At 42.9% G+C, this 21,045-nt stretch overlaps 1 protein-coding gene across 1 annotated transcript in view; it reads right to left on the bottom strand.

The window, feature by feature from the left end:
* Positions 1–21,045, bottom strand: part of ADGRV1 (adhesion G protein-coupled receptor V1) — a 307,411-nt gene that overhangs the window by 73,315 nt on the left and 213,051 nt on the right. Inside the window, exons 84-85 of the mRNA XM_044446125.1 lie at positions 16,106–16,222; positions 7,781–7,959 (exon numbers count right to left, since the gene is read on the bottom strand). Of these exons, the coding sequence (XP_044302060.1) occupies positions 7,781–7,959; positions 16,106–16,222 (296 nt within the window). The remainder of the gene's footprint in view (positions 1–7,780; positions 7,960–16,105; positions 16,223–21,045) is intronic.

Genomic DNA, 21,045 nt, shown 5'->3' with positions numbered 1-21,045 from the left:
TCAAGATCATTTTTCCATAGCAAGCTAACACATTTATTTTAAATACTGTTGTGGCATTATTCAAAGGTAGTCCTAAGCATTGCTTTGTCTCGATAGTAAACATTTGCAAAATTGTAAGTGTTGCTCTCAGAAAAAAATCTCCACTGAAATCTTATACCCATGATGAGGGAAGGAATGACAGGGCACTGGCATCCTAAAGTCGATTGAACTGCATAACTATGAGGACACCAACATCACTCCAGACTTTGTTCTACTGTCAGTCTAATGTCATTGCAGTTCCCGACCTCATTTCAGTACTGCACGGATTCTACAAAGATAAACAGACCTGTGGTGGCGAAAGACCCTTAGGAAGGCATGGAGGTTGATCGCAATCTCCTTCCTCTCTCTAGCTCCTTCAGTTTCTATGCCACTTAACACCTTTGCACAACCATTTTGCCATATCTGGTCAGAATGACTAGTGTCATGCAGACAGTTGGTGGCCCACCTTTTTAGCAAATAAATCACACATCCAAATGATGAAAGAATGTGATTTGTGTGTACATTTCAGAATATATGTTGCTCTGCAGCTTTCCAGAAGGAGGAAGGTTCTTGTTGTTGGCATGAAAGATCTACCCCAGCGCAGAGCTGAAACTTGTGCAAAGGGGAGCAGGCCTGCAAATGCTGTCCCTGAAGTTGCTTGTCTCATCCCTGACATTCACACTGTCCACACGATGTCTGAAAAGGAGAGTCAAATCACATGTACTCATATTACAGGTATGGGTGCGTATGTTAGGGATAGGTAAGGAATCCATTTTGGGGAGGGAATCAAACTGATTCCCATCCCCAAACCAATTTCTCATATGTTCCTATGCTATAGCAGCCAGAAAACCTCCCAGGACCCTCTGGAAACCAATGAAATCCATTTACATCCAATGGTGGATCATTTCAATATGTTTCCCTGCCCTTGCAGAGAGGCAAATTTATTCTCTAATTCATGAATCTGACCATGACAAAAGGACCAGTACAGAGTCCTCAGCCTTCAAACCACTATCTCTGTACCTGGCTGAAAATACAAAAAAACAAATGAATCCAGATTGTGCTCTGTACATATAATGGGCCAATGTCATGTTGGGACAGTCCCAAGGCTGCCATGGACTCCATGAAATCCTGAACAGTCCCACATAAGGGTGGTCTTGTTCTGGAATGACCTGGCCTTCACAAGCAGCCTCTGGGTTTGGGAGAGCAGGCTGATAAGCCAACCACCAGACAATGGTGCAGCTGTTAACTCTCTAAGCTACCCCCGCCCCTTATCTGGCTAGCTCTCCTCCCAGTGCCGTATCTCCTTTGTGTCTACACTAATTGCAGGACTCACAGATTTCCCCACTTGGGCCTATATTCTCACTCCTAGACACATACTCAGGCCCTCAAAAGGGAAGGAATCATCTCCCCCATCAAGAGCTGTGAAAAATACAAAAGCACCAGTGTGTGGCTCCAGGTAAGAGCCTGTTTGCTGCCCAGCTGGTCCATGTTGGCAATCAGCCCAGAGATCTGTTTTCCTTCTTTCCTTTGCTTCTGCTCCATACTGCTGACAATCTTACCATGCAGTGCAAGCAGGGAGGCCCAGCACCAGCCCAGGAAGGGTCTCGGGATGATGAGTAAAGCTCACCTGCTGCTGTGTGTTGGCTTTCTCTGCAGTATCCTGAGCTAAATAGCCCGATAAAAGCCTTTTTATTGCCTAGCTGGCTGGAGCTGGCAAGGACTGCCCTGTGAAACTGGGGATCCCCTGTTTCTGTGGAGTGTCTCCATGATACAGCTATCTGCATGTAGACAAAACAAATGTTGGCAGAAAGGTTCAGCTCCAGGGGTGGAGCTGGCAGGCACAGCTCCACTCCCAGTATCATATGCTGACTCAATGTGTACAGCTGACCGCTCTCGGATCCAGCATTGCCACTAGAGGCTGAGGAGGCTTTGGCAATGGGGAGAGCCTTTTATCAGCAGAGGCTGATGTACTGGCCACAATACTATTCAGTCGAGATACCATACCAACTGTTATCCCTTCCCTGATAATCTCTCATTTAGGTATGTGTTGCATGTGGGCTACTCTGATAATAGGTTGGAAATTTCAGCTGATCCAAAGTAGGGCAACAAGGGACTGGCCAACATGACCATATCTGTCAGTGATTTGGTATCTTGCACAGTTTTCTAGACCATTTCCAGGCCCAATTTGAAACTTGCAAAGCCCTAAATGGCTAACGCCCAAGTGACAAGTATCTCCTCTATTCAAGTCAAATGTCAGCATGAATAGAAGGATATACTGTGCCATGAAACTGCAGGAAGGCACAGAATTTGTCCTTTATAACATGTCACCCCCACAAAAAAAAAAAACAAAAAAACAAAAAAAAATGCTAGCATATCAAATTCATGAAAATAATACATTAGGGGACATTTCTGACATAGTCTCTATATGATCATTCATGGTATCTGATGTCATCTCTGTGATCACAAGGAATCAGTTAATGAAAAGCATAACTTTCTGCTAATTTTCTTTTAGCCTTAGCATCATATGCAACATTTGACATCAGATTCAGACATGGGTGTCATTTAGTTTTCAGCAATATATAGTCTCTTGGGCAGGCTGAGTGCCAGCTGCGCCAAAGGCAGTTAAGAAAAAAAAGGGGGGGGCAATGAGTATAGTAAAATAAGGCACTTAGAGCATAGTCTTAAGTTTACTTCTTTATAGCAAGTACCACTGAAATCTGAGGGAGTTCTTTCAAAGGGAAGGAATATGCCTTATATTACACTGTATTACACAATGTTTTAAATAGGGAATTCAGTGTTGTAGGACTGTAATTAATTGCATATTTCACAGAAGCATTTGATCCCAAATCAAGAGCCCAAAGTCTTTCTTCATGCAGGCACTGGAACCTGTCCCCAGCCTCACTGTAATATCAGCGTGTTCATTCAATGCTGCCTAATACTTCTAGCATACCAGAATTTGGAGCCATTCCAATCCAGCATTTACTCGTGGCTGCCTGGCCAAAGCCAGGAGATGCTGTGCTGGGCCTTGTTGTACATGTTTGCTTTGATAAGAACATAAGAAGATCCATACTGCATCAGACCGAGAATCCATCCAGTCCAGCACCTCTTATAGGCCAACAAGCTGATTGGCACCTTCATATCCAAGTTCTCCATTAACTGGTGTGGACAGGCATACTACCTCTGGTACTGGAGGCAGCACATATCTAACAGAAGTAGCAGCCATTGATAGCCTTCCCTTCCAAGAATGTATCTAATCTCCTTTTACACCTATCCAAAAGCCAACTGGCTCTTCCTGTGCTTATACAGAATCTTACATCTACCACTAGAAGTAAAATCCACTGTCAATGACAAGTTCAGGATTGTTTTGGACAGATGTTGAACAAACAGTGCCTCTGAATATTATGCAGTATGGTCAGTATAGAAGTGCAACTGTTTTGTGCCTCTTGTCCTCTCTTGTCCTTGCAGTTTCCAAAATTCAACTTTTTCAAGCATCTCTTCTGTTTCCTAGATGTGCATGCAGTCTACATATTTCGAATTTTGTTCACCTGACCATGGCGGTTCAATCAGTAGGACATTATTAACCACCCTTTGTTCAAAATTCAATTGTTAGCAATGGCATTAAACTTTAGAGCAGGGACTTCTGGAATAAACTTTCTTAGTTCTGAAAACATGAAGTATCCCTGTTTTGAGGCCTCTCTGCTACCAAGGTAGGTTTCAGGAAGCATGTTGTAAACCATGATTTATCTGTGTGCTGTCCTGTTTTACTGTTGTGCTGGTGCATAGATGCCTGCTTTTACTGGTTTTCTACCCTATTTTGGGATTATTTTGTAATGAAAAGTGTTCAATAAAGTTTATAAATAAATAGAAACACATATAACCAGTCTGACATCTGAAAGATGGAAGTGATATTATTCTCAAAATGCTTCAAAAATAAGACACAGCGGGCTTTTGATAATTTCACAAGTTCATTAATAGAAGGCTGCACAAATCTCCTAAGTAGCATAGCTGTGCTGAATGGCATTCTGCGGATGCAGAGTTGGCAGCAAAAGAAGATTTCTTTGCTGCCAATACTGCCAGAAAAGAGGTTCCCAAGTGGGCCCTTAGCCATCTTCTGCTGGAACTGAGCCAAGACTTCTGCTATCCGTACGCTAACCATTATCACAACTGCTTCATCTCCAGTACTCCTTGAGGAATTCCTTGATACATAAACTGCCACACAGTGAATCAGATCACTGGCCTATCAACTTCCCAGCTGTCTACGCAGACTGGTGTGGCTCTAATAGAGCTTCCAGAAAGGAGTCCTTCCCAGTTCTGCTTGGAGATTCCAGGGAGAGATCCTGGGAGCTCCAGCAGGCAAAGCAGGGAACTGCATTCCCCCACGCAGCTCGAAGAAGGGTGGGAGATCTCATCTTCAGCAGGGATTGGATTCATGGTCAATGAGTCCTCTGGAACTTGTCCAGCACTGAGCAGCTCCCTCTCGTCCTTTCCAGGACACTAGATGAAAGTATTAGGCCAGAAGCACATTGACTGGGCTCAGAAAAGACAATAACCTGCTCAAGGGATGAGTGTGCTTCTTGCTGGACCATGGACTATCGTGCTGTGCTGTGTTACTGGGAGTTACCCCCTCACTGCAATGTAGCCTTAATGGAACACTGACTGGGAGGATAAGCAGGGGCTTCTCAAAGCAACTGGAGATAAGCCCAGGAAGTTGGTGGACCAGATGGGAACTTCCGAGGTCAAGACCCGCAGATCAGAGTTCTCTCACCTCTGTCCTGAGGCCTAAAAATTGTTGCCTGCTTGACTCGGCTATCCTGAAACTTTTAAGATATTTTGGGTATTATGAGATGAAGAGTCTTGCTTGTTCTTTGGTCACTTTTATTATTATAATTTTTTTACTTGCTTACTTGAAATAGAGATTACTGCCAACCTAAAGCATATAGCATGAAAGGTCATGGGGATGAGGTGTTGTACGTTTTTTAGACCTTTCTTTCTCAACCAAAATAAAGCTTCCTCACAATTTGTCAATTTGGTTAATCCCAATTCACCAGGCACTTTGCAGTTCCATTAGGTTTACTTGCTGTGATTTGAAAATAAGAGCAGCTGGCAGCTTGCAAAATAAATAATCTGAGGCAACTGCCTAAACATAAATGTGCATTAAGCACACTTTACTTCTTAAAATATAACTCTTCAAAATGAACCATAACCTGTGCCACATTTTTCATTCCTTGGTGACAATATTGCTATTGGGACAAGTGAGATCTAAAGACAGATCTAACAAATGTTTTTGCTATCGCTGTAGCACCCTGCTAATGTGTAGCATGCAACCAACACTAGACACTGCAGTTTTAAGTTTATGCTTAGTTTTAAATGCAAATGTACATTTCTAAATATCCAATGTGCTCTAAATTAGGGATGTGCAAGGAATCCATTTGAGGGTAGGCTCAGCTTCCAGATTCCTGTCCATTTTGCAGCAGCCCAGAGTTCAGGTTCCTGGCAAGCATGCCCAGTACCTGTGGGGCTCTCACCAAGAACTGAGCCTCATGCACTGTACAAGCAACACCCATTTCCCACCCAAACACCAGCAGCAGTGAGAAGGGAAGACAGTCACTGGGAAGGGCCCCTGGTGAACCTGCTCACAGCAGGCTTTTCCGCATCCAGCAGGACCTTTTCCGCATCCAGCAGCCTCTTCTGATGGGCAACATTCCTGGTTGCACAACCAGGCGTCCATGAGCGATCATGGACATCCTCTTGGCTCCGCTCACTTCACTGGATTGGGCTCAGCAAAAGAGGAAGTCTGTGGGCACTAGAGGGATGGATTCCTAAAGGGTTCATCCCAACCCTCCTTTAAAATATGGCATAGGAAGGCTAAAGTGATGTCAGGGATGAGGAATGAATATATTTTAAGATAGCACTGACTCTGTTAGGATAATGCTGTCTGTTCACGAATGTTCCTGTTAAACAAACCTGGAAAAAATACTGCTACAGAATGAAGACACTAATCCTCCTGGAAGAATATGCCACTAATGGGTATTATTCAAAAGATATTGACATAGACTAATAGAGTAATCATGATATAAGCTCTTTTTTTCAAGTAAACTAGGGGTGGGAAACTTGTGGCTCTCCATATGCTTTAGTCTATGGAATCTAACAGCCCTAGCTATCATACTCAATGTTGAAGTTTGATGAGAGTCATAGACCAAAACATCTAAAGGGCTACACAAAACATTAGCTTGAATAGTGTCTTAAGTGAAACCAAGACTGGCATCCATTTGCTGTACAGAGTGAGCCCAGCTCCCACATGATACAGTCTGCTCGGTAAAATTTGTCCAATTCTGAGTAGGAGGCAGAAGAGCAGAGTTGGTCAGATGACTCTGCAGGTCCAAGGTTTCCTAGTGAAGATTCTTGGCTACAGTGTGAGAACCAGCCTGCCTTATAAATGGAGGGAGACCATTCAGAACTGACAGAGGAGAAGAGTGGGACCTAGTTCCTTGATCTGGTCAGGAGACAACAGGTAAAATGAGTGAACCAATCAAGAAGGGTCTGGTATTCCCACCATTTAGCCCTCAAGCAACAGAAGCGACTGCAGGTGGAGTCAGAATCTTTTCAGAAAGCAAGGAAAGGAGAGAAAGCTTCACTTTGTATTCAACTCTTTACATGGGCTGATGCTTTTCTCACCTCTCAAAGAGAACACTATGTTATTTATACTGCCGTAAAACCTGTTAAAAAGTTTCATCTGAGTCTCCTGGAGTAGAAAAGGGGATGGAGAGACCTGTTCACAGCTGCTGCTCTCCTCCCCCACTTCCTTCCCTCCTATGTGCCTCAGCTAAACATCTTGTCTCCCACAGTTGTGCTTTTCCATTGCCAGTCAAGCTTTTCCATTGCTCATCTACCCACTTCCTGGCCAGGTTGCGCCAGAGGCAGGGACAAGGGAAGTGCATGCAGGCCTTCACGGTGTGTGGAATCTAAGCAACCCAGCCCAGAGGTAGACAGGTAGGCAACCGGCCAGGTAATGCATGAAGTGGGCAATCGACCAGGAGGCGGGCATGGCAGTGGCACAGTGGCTGGGCATTGGGGAGTGTGTGCCAGGAGTGAGGATGGGGAGCAGCTCTGGGGGCAGCAACTGCAGGGGCAGCTGTGCTTGGGGCTCCTGCCTCATCGTTGCTCCACTGCACCTGCCAAGCCACCACGCAGCTCTGATGAGTAGATGGGTGCTCTGCAGAGCAGCCGGAAAAAACCAAAAGCAGCAGCTGGCTGGGAACAGCCCCAGGGGAGTGTGTGCAGGCCAGTGGGGGAGAGGCAGGTGACGCAGGCGGGGGCAGTGCATGCTGGGATTGGTTCCCAGCCATGGGGAATACGGGACGCATGCTGCCATTTGGAGGGAAGAGTGAGACATGTGGAAACTACTCATGAGCGGTTATGCCGCAAATGTGTGCATACAGGACACAAGGTAAGGAAGGTAATTTTGTGCTATTCCTTAGTGTTGTGTGTGAACATACCCAGTGCCTGGTAATCTGGGCCTTTGGTATACTGAGGGGAGGTGCTTATTTATTCAAAAATAAGCACAAGGATTTGTGGATGGAGTCTTATCTACACCTATCTGGGAGGAAACCTTGTCAAAAACAAGTACGTATCTATATCTATATATTTATGAGTAGATTCTATTGTTTGTACTATGAATCTAAACCCATGATACAGTTATAATAATAATGCACAAACATTCCTATCTAACCCCAGTTTTCAGTTTCTTCATATGTATACTCACAGATCATTGTAGACCAAGCCATAAATCTGTGACAGGCTGTGATGATAGATTCCACGCAGGATAATTAAAAGTAGAATCACAACAAAAGCTGGGAGACCCCAGCCCAGAAGAAAAAACATTAGATAGCGCCGTTCTGTGTGCTCATCATTCATCACCAGGACATACCAAAAATTAACAGCCTAGGGAATAATAGAAAACATTGGATCAATAAGTCTGACATGAACCATGAATAATACTGTAAAATAAAATCCTCACAAATGTTCACTTGTTCAGCACAAATATTCAGCCACATCCCCTCAAATACTGAAAGAAATCTTTAAAAAACATATTTAGGATGCTGGTTGAAGCATGCTGGGAGTTATAATACATTTTTTTTTCTTTTTAAGCAAGTATTGGATTGTGCCTGAAGGGTTTTTAAGTGGGTAATACAGTTTTGTAATTAGCCAGGGAGACCTTAAAAAAGACTCACTGAAGGTACAGTATACTATTATAATCTAAAGACCTAAACTGACCTGTGGCAAAAACCCTCTATATTTATGAACTCCAAGTGTTGAGATTAAATACTGAAATATAATGTGAGTGCAGAGTGGAGGTGGGAGAGTTGGACTGGGGAGTGGGGAGATCCAGGTTCTAATCTCCACTCAGCCATGAGGCTCACTGGGTGACTTTGGGCCAGCCACGGACTCTCAGCCTGAATTAGCTCACAGGGTTTTTGGTGTGAGGGCAAAATGGAGAGGAAGAGAACGTTGTAAGCTTCCTCAGGTTCCTTGTGTGAGGAAGAAATGTGGGTACAATGTAATATATTGCAAATAAGTGCAATGCAATAGTAATATTATGGTGATTGGCCATGCCATAAGCTCATTCTATTCCAATTTAAATAAATAAAATGCCCATCAATCCTATTGTAACAGTTTTGACTATAAAGAGGTTGAACACCTTCACCAAGGAGAAAAGTACTTAGGAATGAGTAAGCTCTCTAAAACCCAGCTTGGATCAATTCGATCACTATCCACTTTCCCTGAAAAACAAGGAAAAAAGCTGTCCAATTGTCCAAGGCCAATCCAAGGAGCTCAGAAAGACGAGCCCATCCCTGGAATGTCTCCTTGCCGGCTCCCAACCCCGTCTGAAAAACGACCTCCCTTAACTATTAACATCTTGTGGTGGCAGGAGCCACAGCACAGAAGAGAAAAAGTGCTTATTTCCCTTCCTCCTTGCCTCACGATCCCCCAGCTCCTTCATCAGCAGTACCCTGTGCAAAGACGGAGTGACTGGTGTATTGCCCTCAAGGCTGCAGCTGCTGGGTCTCAGTGCCCAGACCACTGCCATTCATCACACAGCAAAACTGAGCTGGCATGAGTTGGCAGACTGATGTGGCTGGGAAAAGAGAGGCTAAAGTGATTTTAAGCTCCATTAATAGAATCATAGTGTCCACATCACGGGGAATAACTGTTCCACTACATTCTGTAATAGTCCTATCTCCTCTGGATTAATGTGTCTAGGTCTAAGTGCCCCAGCTGAAGAAAGCATCTCACAAGATGCCCTTTCCACCAGAGATGACACACCACATGGTTTCTTCAGGTGGAAAGCAGGGAAGTGACAACATCAATGCAGCAATCCTAATTTTATTAATCCTTGCTACATTACAGGATCATTCATGTGAGCACAATCTCTTTCTAGAGTCCAAAGCAGGTAGCTACAGGAGAAGGTGGCATGCCCCCGAAACAATACTGCTAAGCAGATGGAGAACCAGGATAAATGTTCATAAGGTGACATGGGTAAGTATCTGCAGAATCTGAAGGTATGCTCAGGACAGACATGATCCAAGAACCTGTGCAGAACAGCCTCAGAAATTTGCTTCTCATTATTTTAGATGTATGTAGGCAAGAATTCCAAAAGTCAGACCAGTAAATTAAATGGCTCAACCTTAATACATTTTCATACTCCAAACAGGAAAAAAGGTTTGAATGAAAAAAAGTATGATGAACACACTATTCTGCATCCATGCATGCACACATTTCCCCCTTATTTTCTGGGCTATCATTTTAATTTCCAGCTTTCTGTCCCTTGTTACTGTTCTTTAACACATTATACTATTTTCTTCTTGTGACATTAGAAGAACAAATAAAGTGCTTGGCAGGAAGCAGATAACTCCATGGCCTTGTAGGCAAAACTAGGCCATGCTCCAACTCTAGACAGATGAACCCTGGAATTTATTTATGCCATTCTGTTTAGTCACAGAGCCATGATCCCATTAATTCTCTTAGAACAAGTCTTTTTAGTAATGTAACTCTTGATTGTTTCTAAGAACTGGGTACTGTGTGTCCTTGCCCTTGCTTTCTATATTTGTTTAATCACAGTTACCTATCTTCTTATCTCTTATCAAACATAAATAATATGCAGACTTGACTGGGCCTTGCAGAGTATGGTGTGAGCTATTTCAGTGTTATTTTCATCTTGATAACTGTATGTCTCTCATCTTTTGGTATTCCAAAATTAAACAGATCAAACATGGATAGCAGATCTAAATTTAGCAAGTCCTTTCCTGTTGCTATGGTGTAACAATAACCAGTTATATGGAGACAAAAAGGTACAGCGAGTTTCCTGGCTACTAGATGGAGAAACTCATGCAGAAGGTTCTATTGTGCTGTGGAGCACACGAGAAACGATTCACTCTTGGTATAAAGTTAAAAGAAACAATATTTATTTCACTTGAGATTTCTGGTTTAGACTGAAGCTTCCTCCAAGTCACCTTTCAGACAACGATGGCTCATATTTTTTAAGATGTTTCACTCTCAAATATTTATATACTTACAAGTAGAGCATAGAATGTGGCATATCCTAGCAAAACCGCTATTTTCTGTGTTGTCGAAAGAACTACACAATCAATTCTAAGATGTGTTGTTCATTGGATCACAAAAGCATATCTCTAATTTTATCTTGCTGCATTTTAACCATGCTGAAAAATCCACTGGCAAGGATTTCTTCAGCTGCCTTTTTAGGCCTAATTATGCAATTTTCCCAGCCATGTCAAGCCTCCTTTCACTTTCTTGGACCTGATCCCGCCTAGCTTCCAACTTTTCCAACATTATATTGTTTAGTTGCAAAGTCACGCCCAACCCATCATGACCCCATGGGCAACATTCCTCCAGGCTCTCCTGTCCTCTACCATACCCCAGAGTCCACCCAAGCCCACACCCACTGCCCCAGTGACTCCATAGTCAGCAAAGCACCTGCTATATTGAAAGACAGAGCAGAAGAGAATCCAATGCTTTTGTGGATTTCAGGCACAGGTACAGAACCATACTTGCAGCATCCCACCTTCCACCTGGTATTCAAGGCAGGGCTTTGCTCCTAAATCTGACTTTCTGTCATATGTTGGTACAGAGTGTGCTCTTCCAACAGTGTCTCTGAATGAAGCCTGTTACTTTATTCCCCAAAACTAAACCAAACTCATATGCATCAATAGCACGCACAGGACTTCTGCCTACCTTACTACAAGGAGGAGGCTGGGAGCGGGGTGAGTTCTGCATTTTACAATTTTATGCCATTTTGTCCTTGCATCCTCCCGGGCTGTTTGAACTTTCGGTAAATCCTTCTAGAGGATTTAAGCAGGACTTCCTTCCTTGGAGTTTTCCAGTGCTGTTGCCTGCTGTGTGCATGAAAGCTAAGTGAGGAGTTGTTATTTTGTTGTTGTTAACGGAATTTAAAGAACGACCAAACAAACCCCAAATGCCTCACTCAGCTTTCAAGCTCAGCTGAATGTAAGTCTGTATGGTCCCAATTTGAATAGGGACCATGGAAATAGGGACCATACATAGAAATGTATGAAAGGGGATTAAAGCTTCCCCATCCTGTTTTATGTTGGAAAATTCACACACATACACCCCATGGAGTATGTTAAAAATGTCTCCATGCCTTCCAATGGATATGGGCTTTTTCTTTCTTTTTCTGCCCCCCAATTCACTGGCAAGTGATGTGGAATTCTGGGATGAAAATGGGATGACTTCCTGCTCCTGAATCACCCTGGTCCTGATCGAAATAAGTATACTCAGGTAAGTAAATAAGCCAGTTGCACACAACTTCTGCACAAATAATTAGCAGAGTGTTCAGTCTGCTCTTCATCCAGCCACCTTAGTTTTGAACAGAAATTGTAAGGCCAGAAACAGAAAGCTGAAGGCCAGAAAAAAGAGCTTCAAGGGCAGCACCAAAAAAGCTGCCCAGGGCACCAGTAACAAAGTCTCTAAATCATGTAGCTGTTTTATTTAGATTCTTCGTTTCATGATATATGATGCAAACTAATCAATTTAGTTATATAAACATAATTATTCTATGGCACTAGTTAATTTCCTGCTTTTGGATTTTTGCAGTAATTCTATGACTCACTGGAATTGTATAATTATAATGAATGGCAGACTGTAATACATTTTATTTCCATTCATTATGGATAAGTGTGCACCAGTTAGCAAGACTTCACTTTTTCTTCATGAGCAATGCAGTTAATCTGAAAACAAAATTAATCCACACTACCCAACCAAGATGGTTGTGTGTGCAAGCACATCTCTCCCTCTCCCTCTGTGTGTGTGAGAGAGAGAGAGGGAGAGAGGGAGGGAGGGAGGGAGCATGCAAGTAAGCAGGGTGGACCAATGAAATTTCCATTAAACATGTAGAGATTTTCTTTCAACAATCCACATGCTGAAATTTTGCATAAAGTATAGTTTTCTTAATGATCCATAACCAGAATAAGACTATATGCGATAAGCCTCCTAAAGAGAGAAAGAGAAACAACCAGGTATTTTCACAGGATTTGATATCTTGACATTTCACCTGGAATGAAATGCAGCTGCCACAAATCCTCACAGCTACACAGCAGATCCAAATAGCAAAGGCCCACAGATAAGCATTTTTGGTGACTGCTGCAGATTTTGGTGACTGGCACTCTCTTCTCTTGAAACTACTTCAAAGAGCAAGCCTGAGCATTGTTGAAAATGACAGATTCAAAGCGAAACTTGCTAGCCATGTCTAAGTTCATAAAGGCACATGGCTTGGAAATACCTATTTTGAATGGTTTTATTGGAATATAAAGAGCTGGGAAATGAGATCGCTCTCTCTCCCATCAAAAGGGTGGCATTTGCTACATTCCACAACACTCAGCCCATTCTTTTTCCATGAATCGCAGACTGATTACAGAAAAAATAAAACAACAGACAGGCCAACTTCACCAGCTTCCTGGTGCTGGTGCTATCAGTTACTGAGCGTGAGGCTCAGATTTTCTGCATGACCAACTTGGCAACCAGAAACATAGAGATAGATGTTTTGGTAACAAAATCTGGAAGCATAACAGAATGATGCATATGAACAATTTCAGTAGTGAAAGTACCACAAAGTAATCCTGTTTGTGGCCTGTTTGCTTACACAAGAGACTGCTAGTGAAATATCCCATAATTTGTTAGCTTTCTTTGGAATGTGGGAAGAACCAGGCAATGCAAGCACTCCCAATTGTTTGTTTGTGATCCAGCAGTCCTGATTTGTACTTATAGTGAGACCACTTCAGTTTTGAAGCCATGTGGACGGGTGGCCTCCCCAACTTATAATTGCTTCACCAGCTGAGGGGCCACAAATGGGTAGGGAAAAGACATGTGACTGGACTACCTACCTGGTTTCCCTGCTCAAGGTTTAGTGCAACATTTCTATTTTAAAACATAAGAAGAGCCCTGCTGGATCAGGGCAATGGTCCACCTGATCCAGCATTCTGTACACACAGGGACCAACCAGCAGCCCTTGGGAAGCCCACGGGCAAGACCTGAATCCCATCCATACTCTCCAGGAACTGGTGGACATAAGCACACTGCCTCTGATAGAGGAGATGCATATAAACATCAGGACTAGTAGGCCTTGGAAGTTTCATTCTCCATCAGTTTGTAGCCTTTGTATCTTTCAGAGGCCATAAAAATTGGTGGCCACCCCTACATCCTGTGGAAGAGAACTCCTTGATTTGATTATGCACTGCGTGAAGAAGTACTTCTTTTATTTGTCCTGAATCTCCCAGCAATCAGTTTCATGGGATGACCCCAGTGGGTTCAAGTATTACAGGAGAGGTAGAAAAATGCCTCCCTCACCACTTCCTCCATCCCATGTATCATTTTGTGCACCTGTATCCTGTCTCCATTTGCTCATCCTTTTTCTAAGCTAAACAGTCCCTACAGGGGAAAGGTTCCAGCCATTTGGTTATTTTGCTTATCCTTTGCTGTATCTTTTCCAATCATCAAGTGAAAAAAGAATGTGATGGGGCTTCTCAGACACCAAATTTCACCTCAATTCAGGGCTCCCATTGCAATGAACACTCTCTACTACCACTGGCCATAGCATTGGTTTCCTTGGGGACATGAACTCCCTCCTCACAATCCCTTCCCTCTCAAGAATAAATTGCACCTTAATCATAACCATGATGAAGAGAAACATTAGCATTGACTGGGCTCTAGCTCTTGAGTTAAAGGAAAGAAGAATAAAGAAAGAGACTAACTACAGAAGGCCTCAGAATGTGCTCCAGGTGGTCTTACCAGCCTCCCATATTCCCTCTGACCAGAGGGACAGGAGTTGCTGTGTGCAATACTGTTTACTTCAATTGTATTAAAGAGTTCTGAGGTTCCTTGAAAGGCACTATGGAAAGATTTCTTTCCAAAAGGCAAGATATACATAGCTGTAATTTATGGGAAGTATCTTATAATGCCCACATACTGGCCACAGAACCTGTCAAGTGTACAAGAGGAACTTAGTGGAAATGGAAACTCTGAGCACTAGCAACTGGAAAGAAGTAGTGATGTGCATTTCTGGAATGGGTTGGTCAGCGGCACTCACAGAAGGGGGCTCCACTACTTGTCCGTTTGAACATGGCTGCATCCACTCATTCCTGCTGCACTACCAGTGGGCTTCGCTGGCATAACAGAACTAGCAGAGGGGCAGAGACAGTATAGAAGAATGTGCAATCACTGGTAGATTTAAAAAAAAAAAGGTTAATGGGGGATAACATTTCCATTTTACTGTGTAGAATGAGAAAAGTTTTCCTGTGAAGCTGGAGCTGAGAGCTAATTTCTGCTTTTCAATTGCTTAATGTAATAATTAATAGGGAGCCTACATTGCATTATACTATATTCCAGTGAAGATAATTTTGGAAAAGGATACAAAATGTATGGGGGAGAAGTCGCTTCTACAATGGAACATTTAGCAATGGAAAAAAAATGATATTTATGAGATCTAAGCCTTCTCTACATGAACCTTTTATTGTGCTTTTGTGATCCCTCATGAAAGTTTGTGGGGCCTTCTCACAACACTGCTGTCCTCCTTATCCACTCTTGTGTTATCCAGTGTGTGTGTGCGCGCGTATGTGTGTGCTGAGTGAGGAAATTGGTATTAAATGTTAAATTTCAACCAACTGGAACAAAGCCTCATGAAAAGAAAAAAACCCACTGTACTGTAGTTATCCCACAGTGTCACCTTGTGGTTGGTTCGTAGAATATATAGAAAGACAATTAGAAAAAGCCTGGTGTTAACACACACATTCTTCCTCTGCAGTGAAAATGGAAGATGAATCCTCCATGCAGCAGTGGACTGAACTTCTCATGCAGAGTAGCCCCTAGTGCACAGTCCTATGGCGATTACAGGCAACCTATGAAGAGCAGGAGCAGCCTGGAAGCAAAGGTTGCTTTGTGTGCTAGTATTTCTCTGCAAAGTACATAGCCTGCCACTTTCAGCCCCCTAAGTGTGAAGCTTCAGAGTAGGTAGGAAGAACACTGAGCTACCACCAGAATATGCCTGAACTTGGCAATGCCAGTCTCTGTCCCCTGTCCCCAAAATCCTTTCTCTGAAGTTGCATTTCCCACCTTAGGGAAGCGGCTGGCATGGTTCGTTCTGGGCCAGCTGTGAAGGGGGATCCAAGCACTAATGCCCAGCTATGGGGTTGGAACGGTTTTCCGGCTGAAAAACCCGCTGCCACTCCAGATGCTGCCCAGAAGTCATGGGACTGCAATGGTAGTTGTACAACAGAAAGGGCTTTGTTCTTCACACATGAAAGGAAATGGCCACAAGCTCTGCACATTTTCCTTCTCGATCTGCCTGTTGTTGCTGACTCAGTAATAGTTATTTATTTAATGTACTTTTATTCTACTTTTCAGGGGAAACATAGAAACATAGAAACACAGAAAACAGAGCGAGTCAGAAGGGGCCTCCCAGGCCATCTTGCTAAAAATTCTTTCTAAAAGCAACTCATGTCTATAAATATAAAAAAGGAGAGCAACTGTTGAATGAGTGTAAAGGAAAAATAATACTAACCTGAATAAGCATCCAGGTGAACTGAGAAAGGTAGAGGTAGTGGGTGATGGAACCCAAAGCTGAACAACTTTCCTCAGAGAGTTGCTGACTTGTATAAGCAGAGGCGAGAAATGAGACCTAGGAAAAAAATTAAATCAGCAAAAGTTAAAAATTGTGATCACAACATTAAGACAGCTGGCAAATGAACAAAATGTGCTTGCCTTAGGGAGAAAGAACAGAATGATCAATATCTGTAGATGATAGCATTGTCGGACCTATTCATTAAATGTGAGGGCTTGGAAATCCACTTGATGAAAAGCTCGCATTATAATTAGAGGCTAGAAGGAAAAAGTGGGTAGGTGTTCATACAGCATCTGCCTGCCTGTCTAATCATTACATGCTTTGCACAAGGTTTTTCACAGGAAATAGCAAGTTGTGGGGACCAAAGCCACTAGATACTTGTGGGCCTTATTTCCATGCCTGGCAAATAAGTTTTCAAGGGTACCAGAGGACACACCAGGAATTATTGCTGAGTGGAGAGCCAGCATGACATAATGGGGAAAGTGTTGGACTGGGGCTCAGAGACTCGGGTCCTAATCTTCACTCAGTCATGAGGTTGACTAGGTGACTCTGGTCCAGTCAGTATTTCACAGCCTAATCAACTTCACAGGCTTGTTGTGGAGATAAGAGAAAAAGAAGGTTATGCAAATTTCCTTAGGGTCCAAACAGAAAAAAGGTGGGAAATATAGATGTAGATATAGATAATAAAAAAGTATGGGTTGCATATAAGAAATGGAAGCGCAGAAGCACCTACAGGAGTACTTGTACTGGATTGGGTTGCCCATGTATAGGAACAGCAAAGCTACCTCCTGTATCCTGTTAGTTTTTGGTGAAGGTGCAATAGGAAAAGACTGCATTGCAGCAACATTCATTAGGGGCTAGATGTGGTGCCTGGTGAATTGTCTCACCCCTCTGGTTTTGAACTTCTACTCTAAAAGCAGTAGTCATACCACTTCTTTCTAACTGCTACTATGGCCATATCAGAATTTCCTTAAAAGCTCTGGAAGCTGAGGGGTAGCCAGGTTTGGTCCCAGATGCTGACTGTCATTAGCTTTGGTTGACTTAAGTTCTGACATATTCTTCACTTGACAGCAACTTCCCATTGAGGAAAACAGCAACCACCGACTATATTGGTGCTATTACATATTGCTGTTACATTAGCTCAAACACCATCCTTGATAATAGGGGCATTTCATACAGTAACAGGTTCTGACTATTGTCTCAGTAATTTTTTATGGGCATATGAGCACTATTTCTCTTTCAAAGCCAACACAATGTTTATCAGAGATCTACAATATTTAGGACAGTGAATATTGCTATACATCATCTTCAACACATTAATTCAGAAAAGAGGGGGGAACCCCAGAAAGAATCATGTTCAGAGCACGGGTATAGTTCAGTCTGCAACCAGTACAGATCCAGTCTATTGCTGAATCTAGGTGGGCTGTACTCTATCCACAACATGTGCTCAGGAAATCCTCCTTGTTTTGTTTTGTCCTTTTAAACCAGATTTTCCACTGAACTTTGGCCCAAATAACCTGGGCATATATGTGATTGCTGTGTTCTAGCTCTTCCATAACACTTAAAGTTACACTGTCATTAGGTAATGAAATAGAACAAATAACATAGAACTCAATAAAGCAAACATTTAAAATGATAATATGGGATGTTGTATTCTCACTACTGTAAGGAGTGGAGAGGAACTATAGTAATACAACAATTACAGAATCTTTTGATAGTAGATCGGTAAGAACATTTTGACACATGCCACTTACGTATTCAGGGCACACTTAGACAGTTAATAACCATGCTTCTGATACACATGGAAAACCAGAATGGTCCCACCATAGTAAAACTTATAATTCATTGCTATTAGATATATTGACACTTAATGCTTATTTTGATACCTTGAATTGGTGCAAATTGCCACAGTCAAAGTTGCCGGCAGTTTGCGCATCCCAGTCCTCCCCAAACTGGTGCTCTCCCAATGTTTGGATTACAGCTCCCATATTCTTGCTCACCTGGGCATGCTGGCTGGGATGAATGGATGGACATTTGGAGGGCACCATGCTGGGGAAGGTTGCTCTGTTTTATGCTTCAGGAAAGCTTTTACTTTTGAAACATGTGCAAAACTTGCATTATGAGTGTCTCTATAAAGCACCTATATGATTTATAGGTGTCCCTATAAAGCACCGAGCTTCCTTATGCTTTTGCCCCTGGCCCTAAGCAACTAAAGCTAATGAAGAGTTAAAAGCACAGTTTGTGAGAATACTGTGCCACAAGAAAAGTATATCCTAGACAATCATTTCCTCTTAAAAACTGCTGACCATCTAAAATGCTAAGTTCTTCCGAATAAAGCCTTGCAAAGCAACGGCGCTGTCTAGCAGAAGGGCTGCCCAAGTGGGACACAATCCTACGCGTGTTTAGGCAGACAGATGTCTCCAAACATGCATATGTTTGTGCCCCAGGTTGCAGATGTTGGCAGCAGGGGAACTCTGCATATGCTCCATGGGAGTCTCCCTGTGGAACATTAGCCAGGTTCCATTTATGACCGTCATACTTTTTAACATCCACATAAAAATGGATTGGGGGACATTATTAAAGAATTTAGAACACAGTATCAGTAGACTGATGACATCTCTCCATCTTCTCAAATCTTATGAGGTAAGAGAGTCCCTGAAATGTTTTCTGGCATAGGTAAAGGATTGGCTGAGGGCCACAAAACTGAAACTCAGTCCAGGTAAGATGGAAGCGATTTGTTATTTATGACTCTTCTGTACTTCCTTTCAGTGTCTAATTTCCAATCTTGCTTGGAAACATTAGAAAAGGGTTTAATTAAAACAACTACAAAACATAACCAACTAAAACATCCAAAGGAATAAAGAGCATCTTTTGCTGCTTTTGTAGAGTAGATCAGGGGGTTATCAGGTGTAATCTTTTGATGGTGGGCAGAATGAGTTCCTGCTCAAAGAGGCTCATTTCACTTCTGCTGGTGTTCAAGTGGCAGGTTTTAACTGTTCCATGTTTAGTTCAAAGAGCTCTTTAGCTGAGATTTCAAACTGCAAGGTTCACCTTCTGTAATTTACTTTTTAATGCTGTATGTGGTGAATCATTGCCAAATATAACGCAGAAGTCAGACTATTGGTCCTTCTGGTCAAACACGGTCTCCTTGGACTGGCATCCCCTTGCCAAGTACTCAAAAAGGGTCCCCCTCCCAGGCCGGCCACATGAGTTTCTTTAGTTGGAGGTCGGGGTGAATTGGTTTTATTCCTGTACACATGCATCAGTTTTTAACTGTAAACTGCTCAGTTAGATGCCATACAGATATTTAAACAAACAAGCAGACCAACTTGCCCATGGTTGGTCAGTTGGACATTTTAGGCACCTGATAAATTTTCAGATCTTTCTTCAATGTTTTTCTCTTGCTGTGATTATTTATAGTAAAAATAAATTCTTACTAGCAAGGGGGAAATATCCACATGCGTCTACTGTGAATAATGTTAGTTTTGGAACGTTTCTCCTCAGGATCTTATTCTTCCCTATTTAGCCTTGTACATTTGCCTTAAAGGAAATGCCCTCTGAATCCTTCTGTTTCAATTTAGTACAGCTTCAGATACAACCATGGGGTCATTAATTTTTTTAAATTAACTCTACTAATAGAAAATATAAGCTTTCAAAACAGCTGGTGTTAATCTGTTGCTATTTCTTGCAGAAAGGTTAAAGCAAACCACTGAGATCATTTAAGAAGCCCGACGATGCCGCTTCAGTGAAAGTGCAGCATGACAATAAGCCCATCCAATCTGAAGCAAGAAATAACTGAAAGCAGGAGAAAAGTTTGACATAGTTTGTTTGCATAAGACCGTGGCCAGGGCCTGGCCTGGAATGCACAAGCAAGCCTCTTCCCCACACGCAGGGCCTGGAGTAGGGGCTGTGGAGGCCACTGCAAAGAAATGCTGCCTCCCCCTCAGTGCAAGAGCAGAAGAGTGTTCTGTACATGCACTAGAAGAGGTGCATCCATGTGTTCGTGTGTGCGCACGCACGCATTGCCTCTCTGATTCAATCAAAAATGGTTGATTCCCCCTCTGTGCAGTAAGCACGCTTCATAAGCGTACACCAGTGTTTAGTGTGTGGCTTACCTGCTAAGGTGCGGGGACAGTTCTGCTCATGGGGTAGCTTAAATATAATAGATTTAGTGGTGGTTATCGTGTCTGGACAGGGCTGCAGTTCCCTTGCGGGACCAGCTTTGCACTGTGGGATTAGTCTTTGAACTGTCCTTATCACCAGAAGTACAAGTGGCTTGCAGGATGAATCAACTGCAGCCCTGCTTGGACCGATACAGTTCACTTCTGATGTCCCTGTTCAGTTCTGGGCTGCTATGCATTATATAAGGGACTACCTCTGCAGATGGTTTTGAAAACTTCAGTTAGTCCAGAATATAGTTCCACACTGGTAATTTGGAACTGTGTGGTATGCGAATATTATACCTGGTTTATCCACTGAACTGCTTCCTAGTCTGTTTCCAGGCTCAAGTCAAAATGCTAGTTTTGACTTTTAAAGCCTTTCCTGAATTAAGACCGGGGTATCTAGAGGATCTCAGTCTCCATATGTACCCTTCTAATGGCTTTCTAAGGAACTGCAGGTGGCGCAGTGATTTAAACCACTGGGCTGGTAGATTGAAAGGTCGCCGGTTCGAATCTGCACAACAGGGTGAGTTCCTTTTGCTCTGTCCCAGCTCCTGCCAACCTTAAAGTTCGAAAGCATGCAAATGCAAGTAGATAAAAAGGTACCACTTCGGGCAGGTAACAGCATTCTGTGCACTTCGGTGTTTAGTCATGCTGGCCACATGACCACAGAGACTGTCTGCGGACAAACGCTGGCTCCCTTGGCTAGGAAGCGGAGAT

This window comes from Varanus komodoensis, unplaced genomic scaffold, assembly GCF_004798865.1.
Source record: "Varanus komodoensis strain SLA01 unplaced genomic scaffold, ASM479886v1 scaffold5, whole genome shotgun sequence".
NCBI lineage: Eukaryota > Metazoa > Chordata > Lepidosauria > Squamata > Varanidae > Varanus > Varanus komodoensis.
The sequence above is the reverse complement of the archived record's forward strand: the minus strand, read 5'-3'. Positions and strand labels throughout refer to the sequence as shown.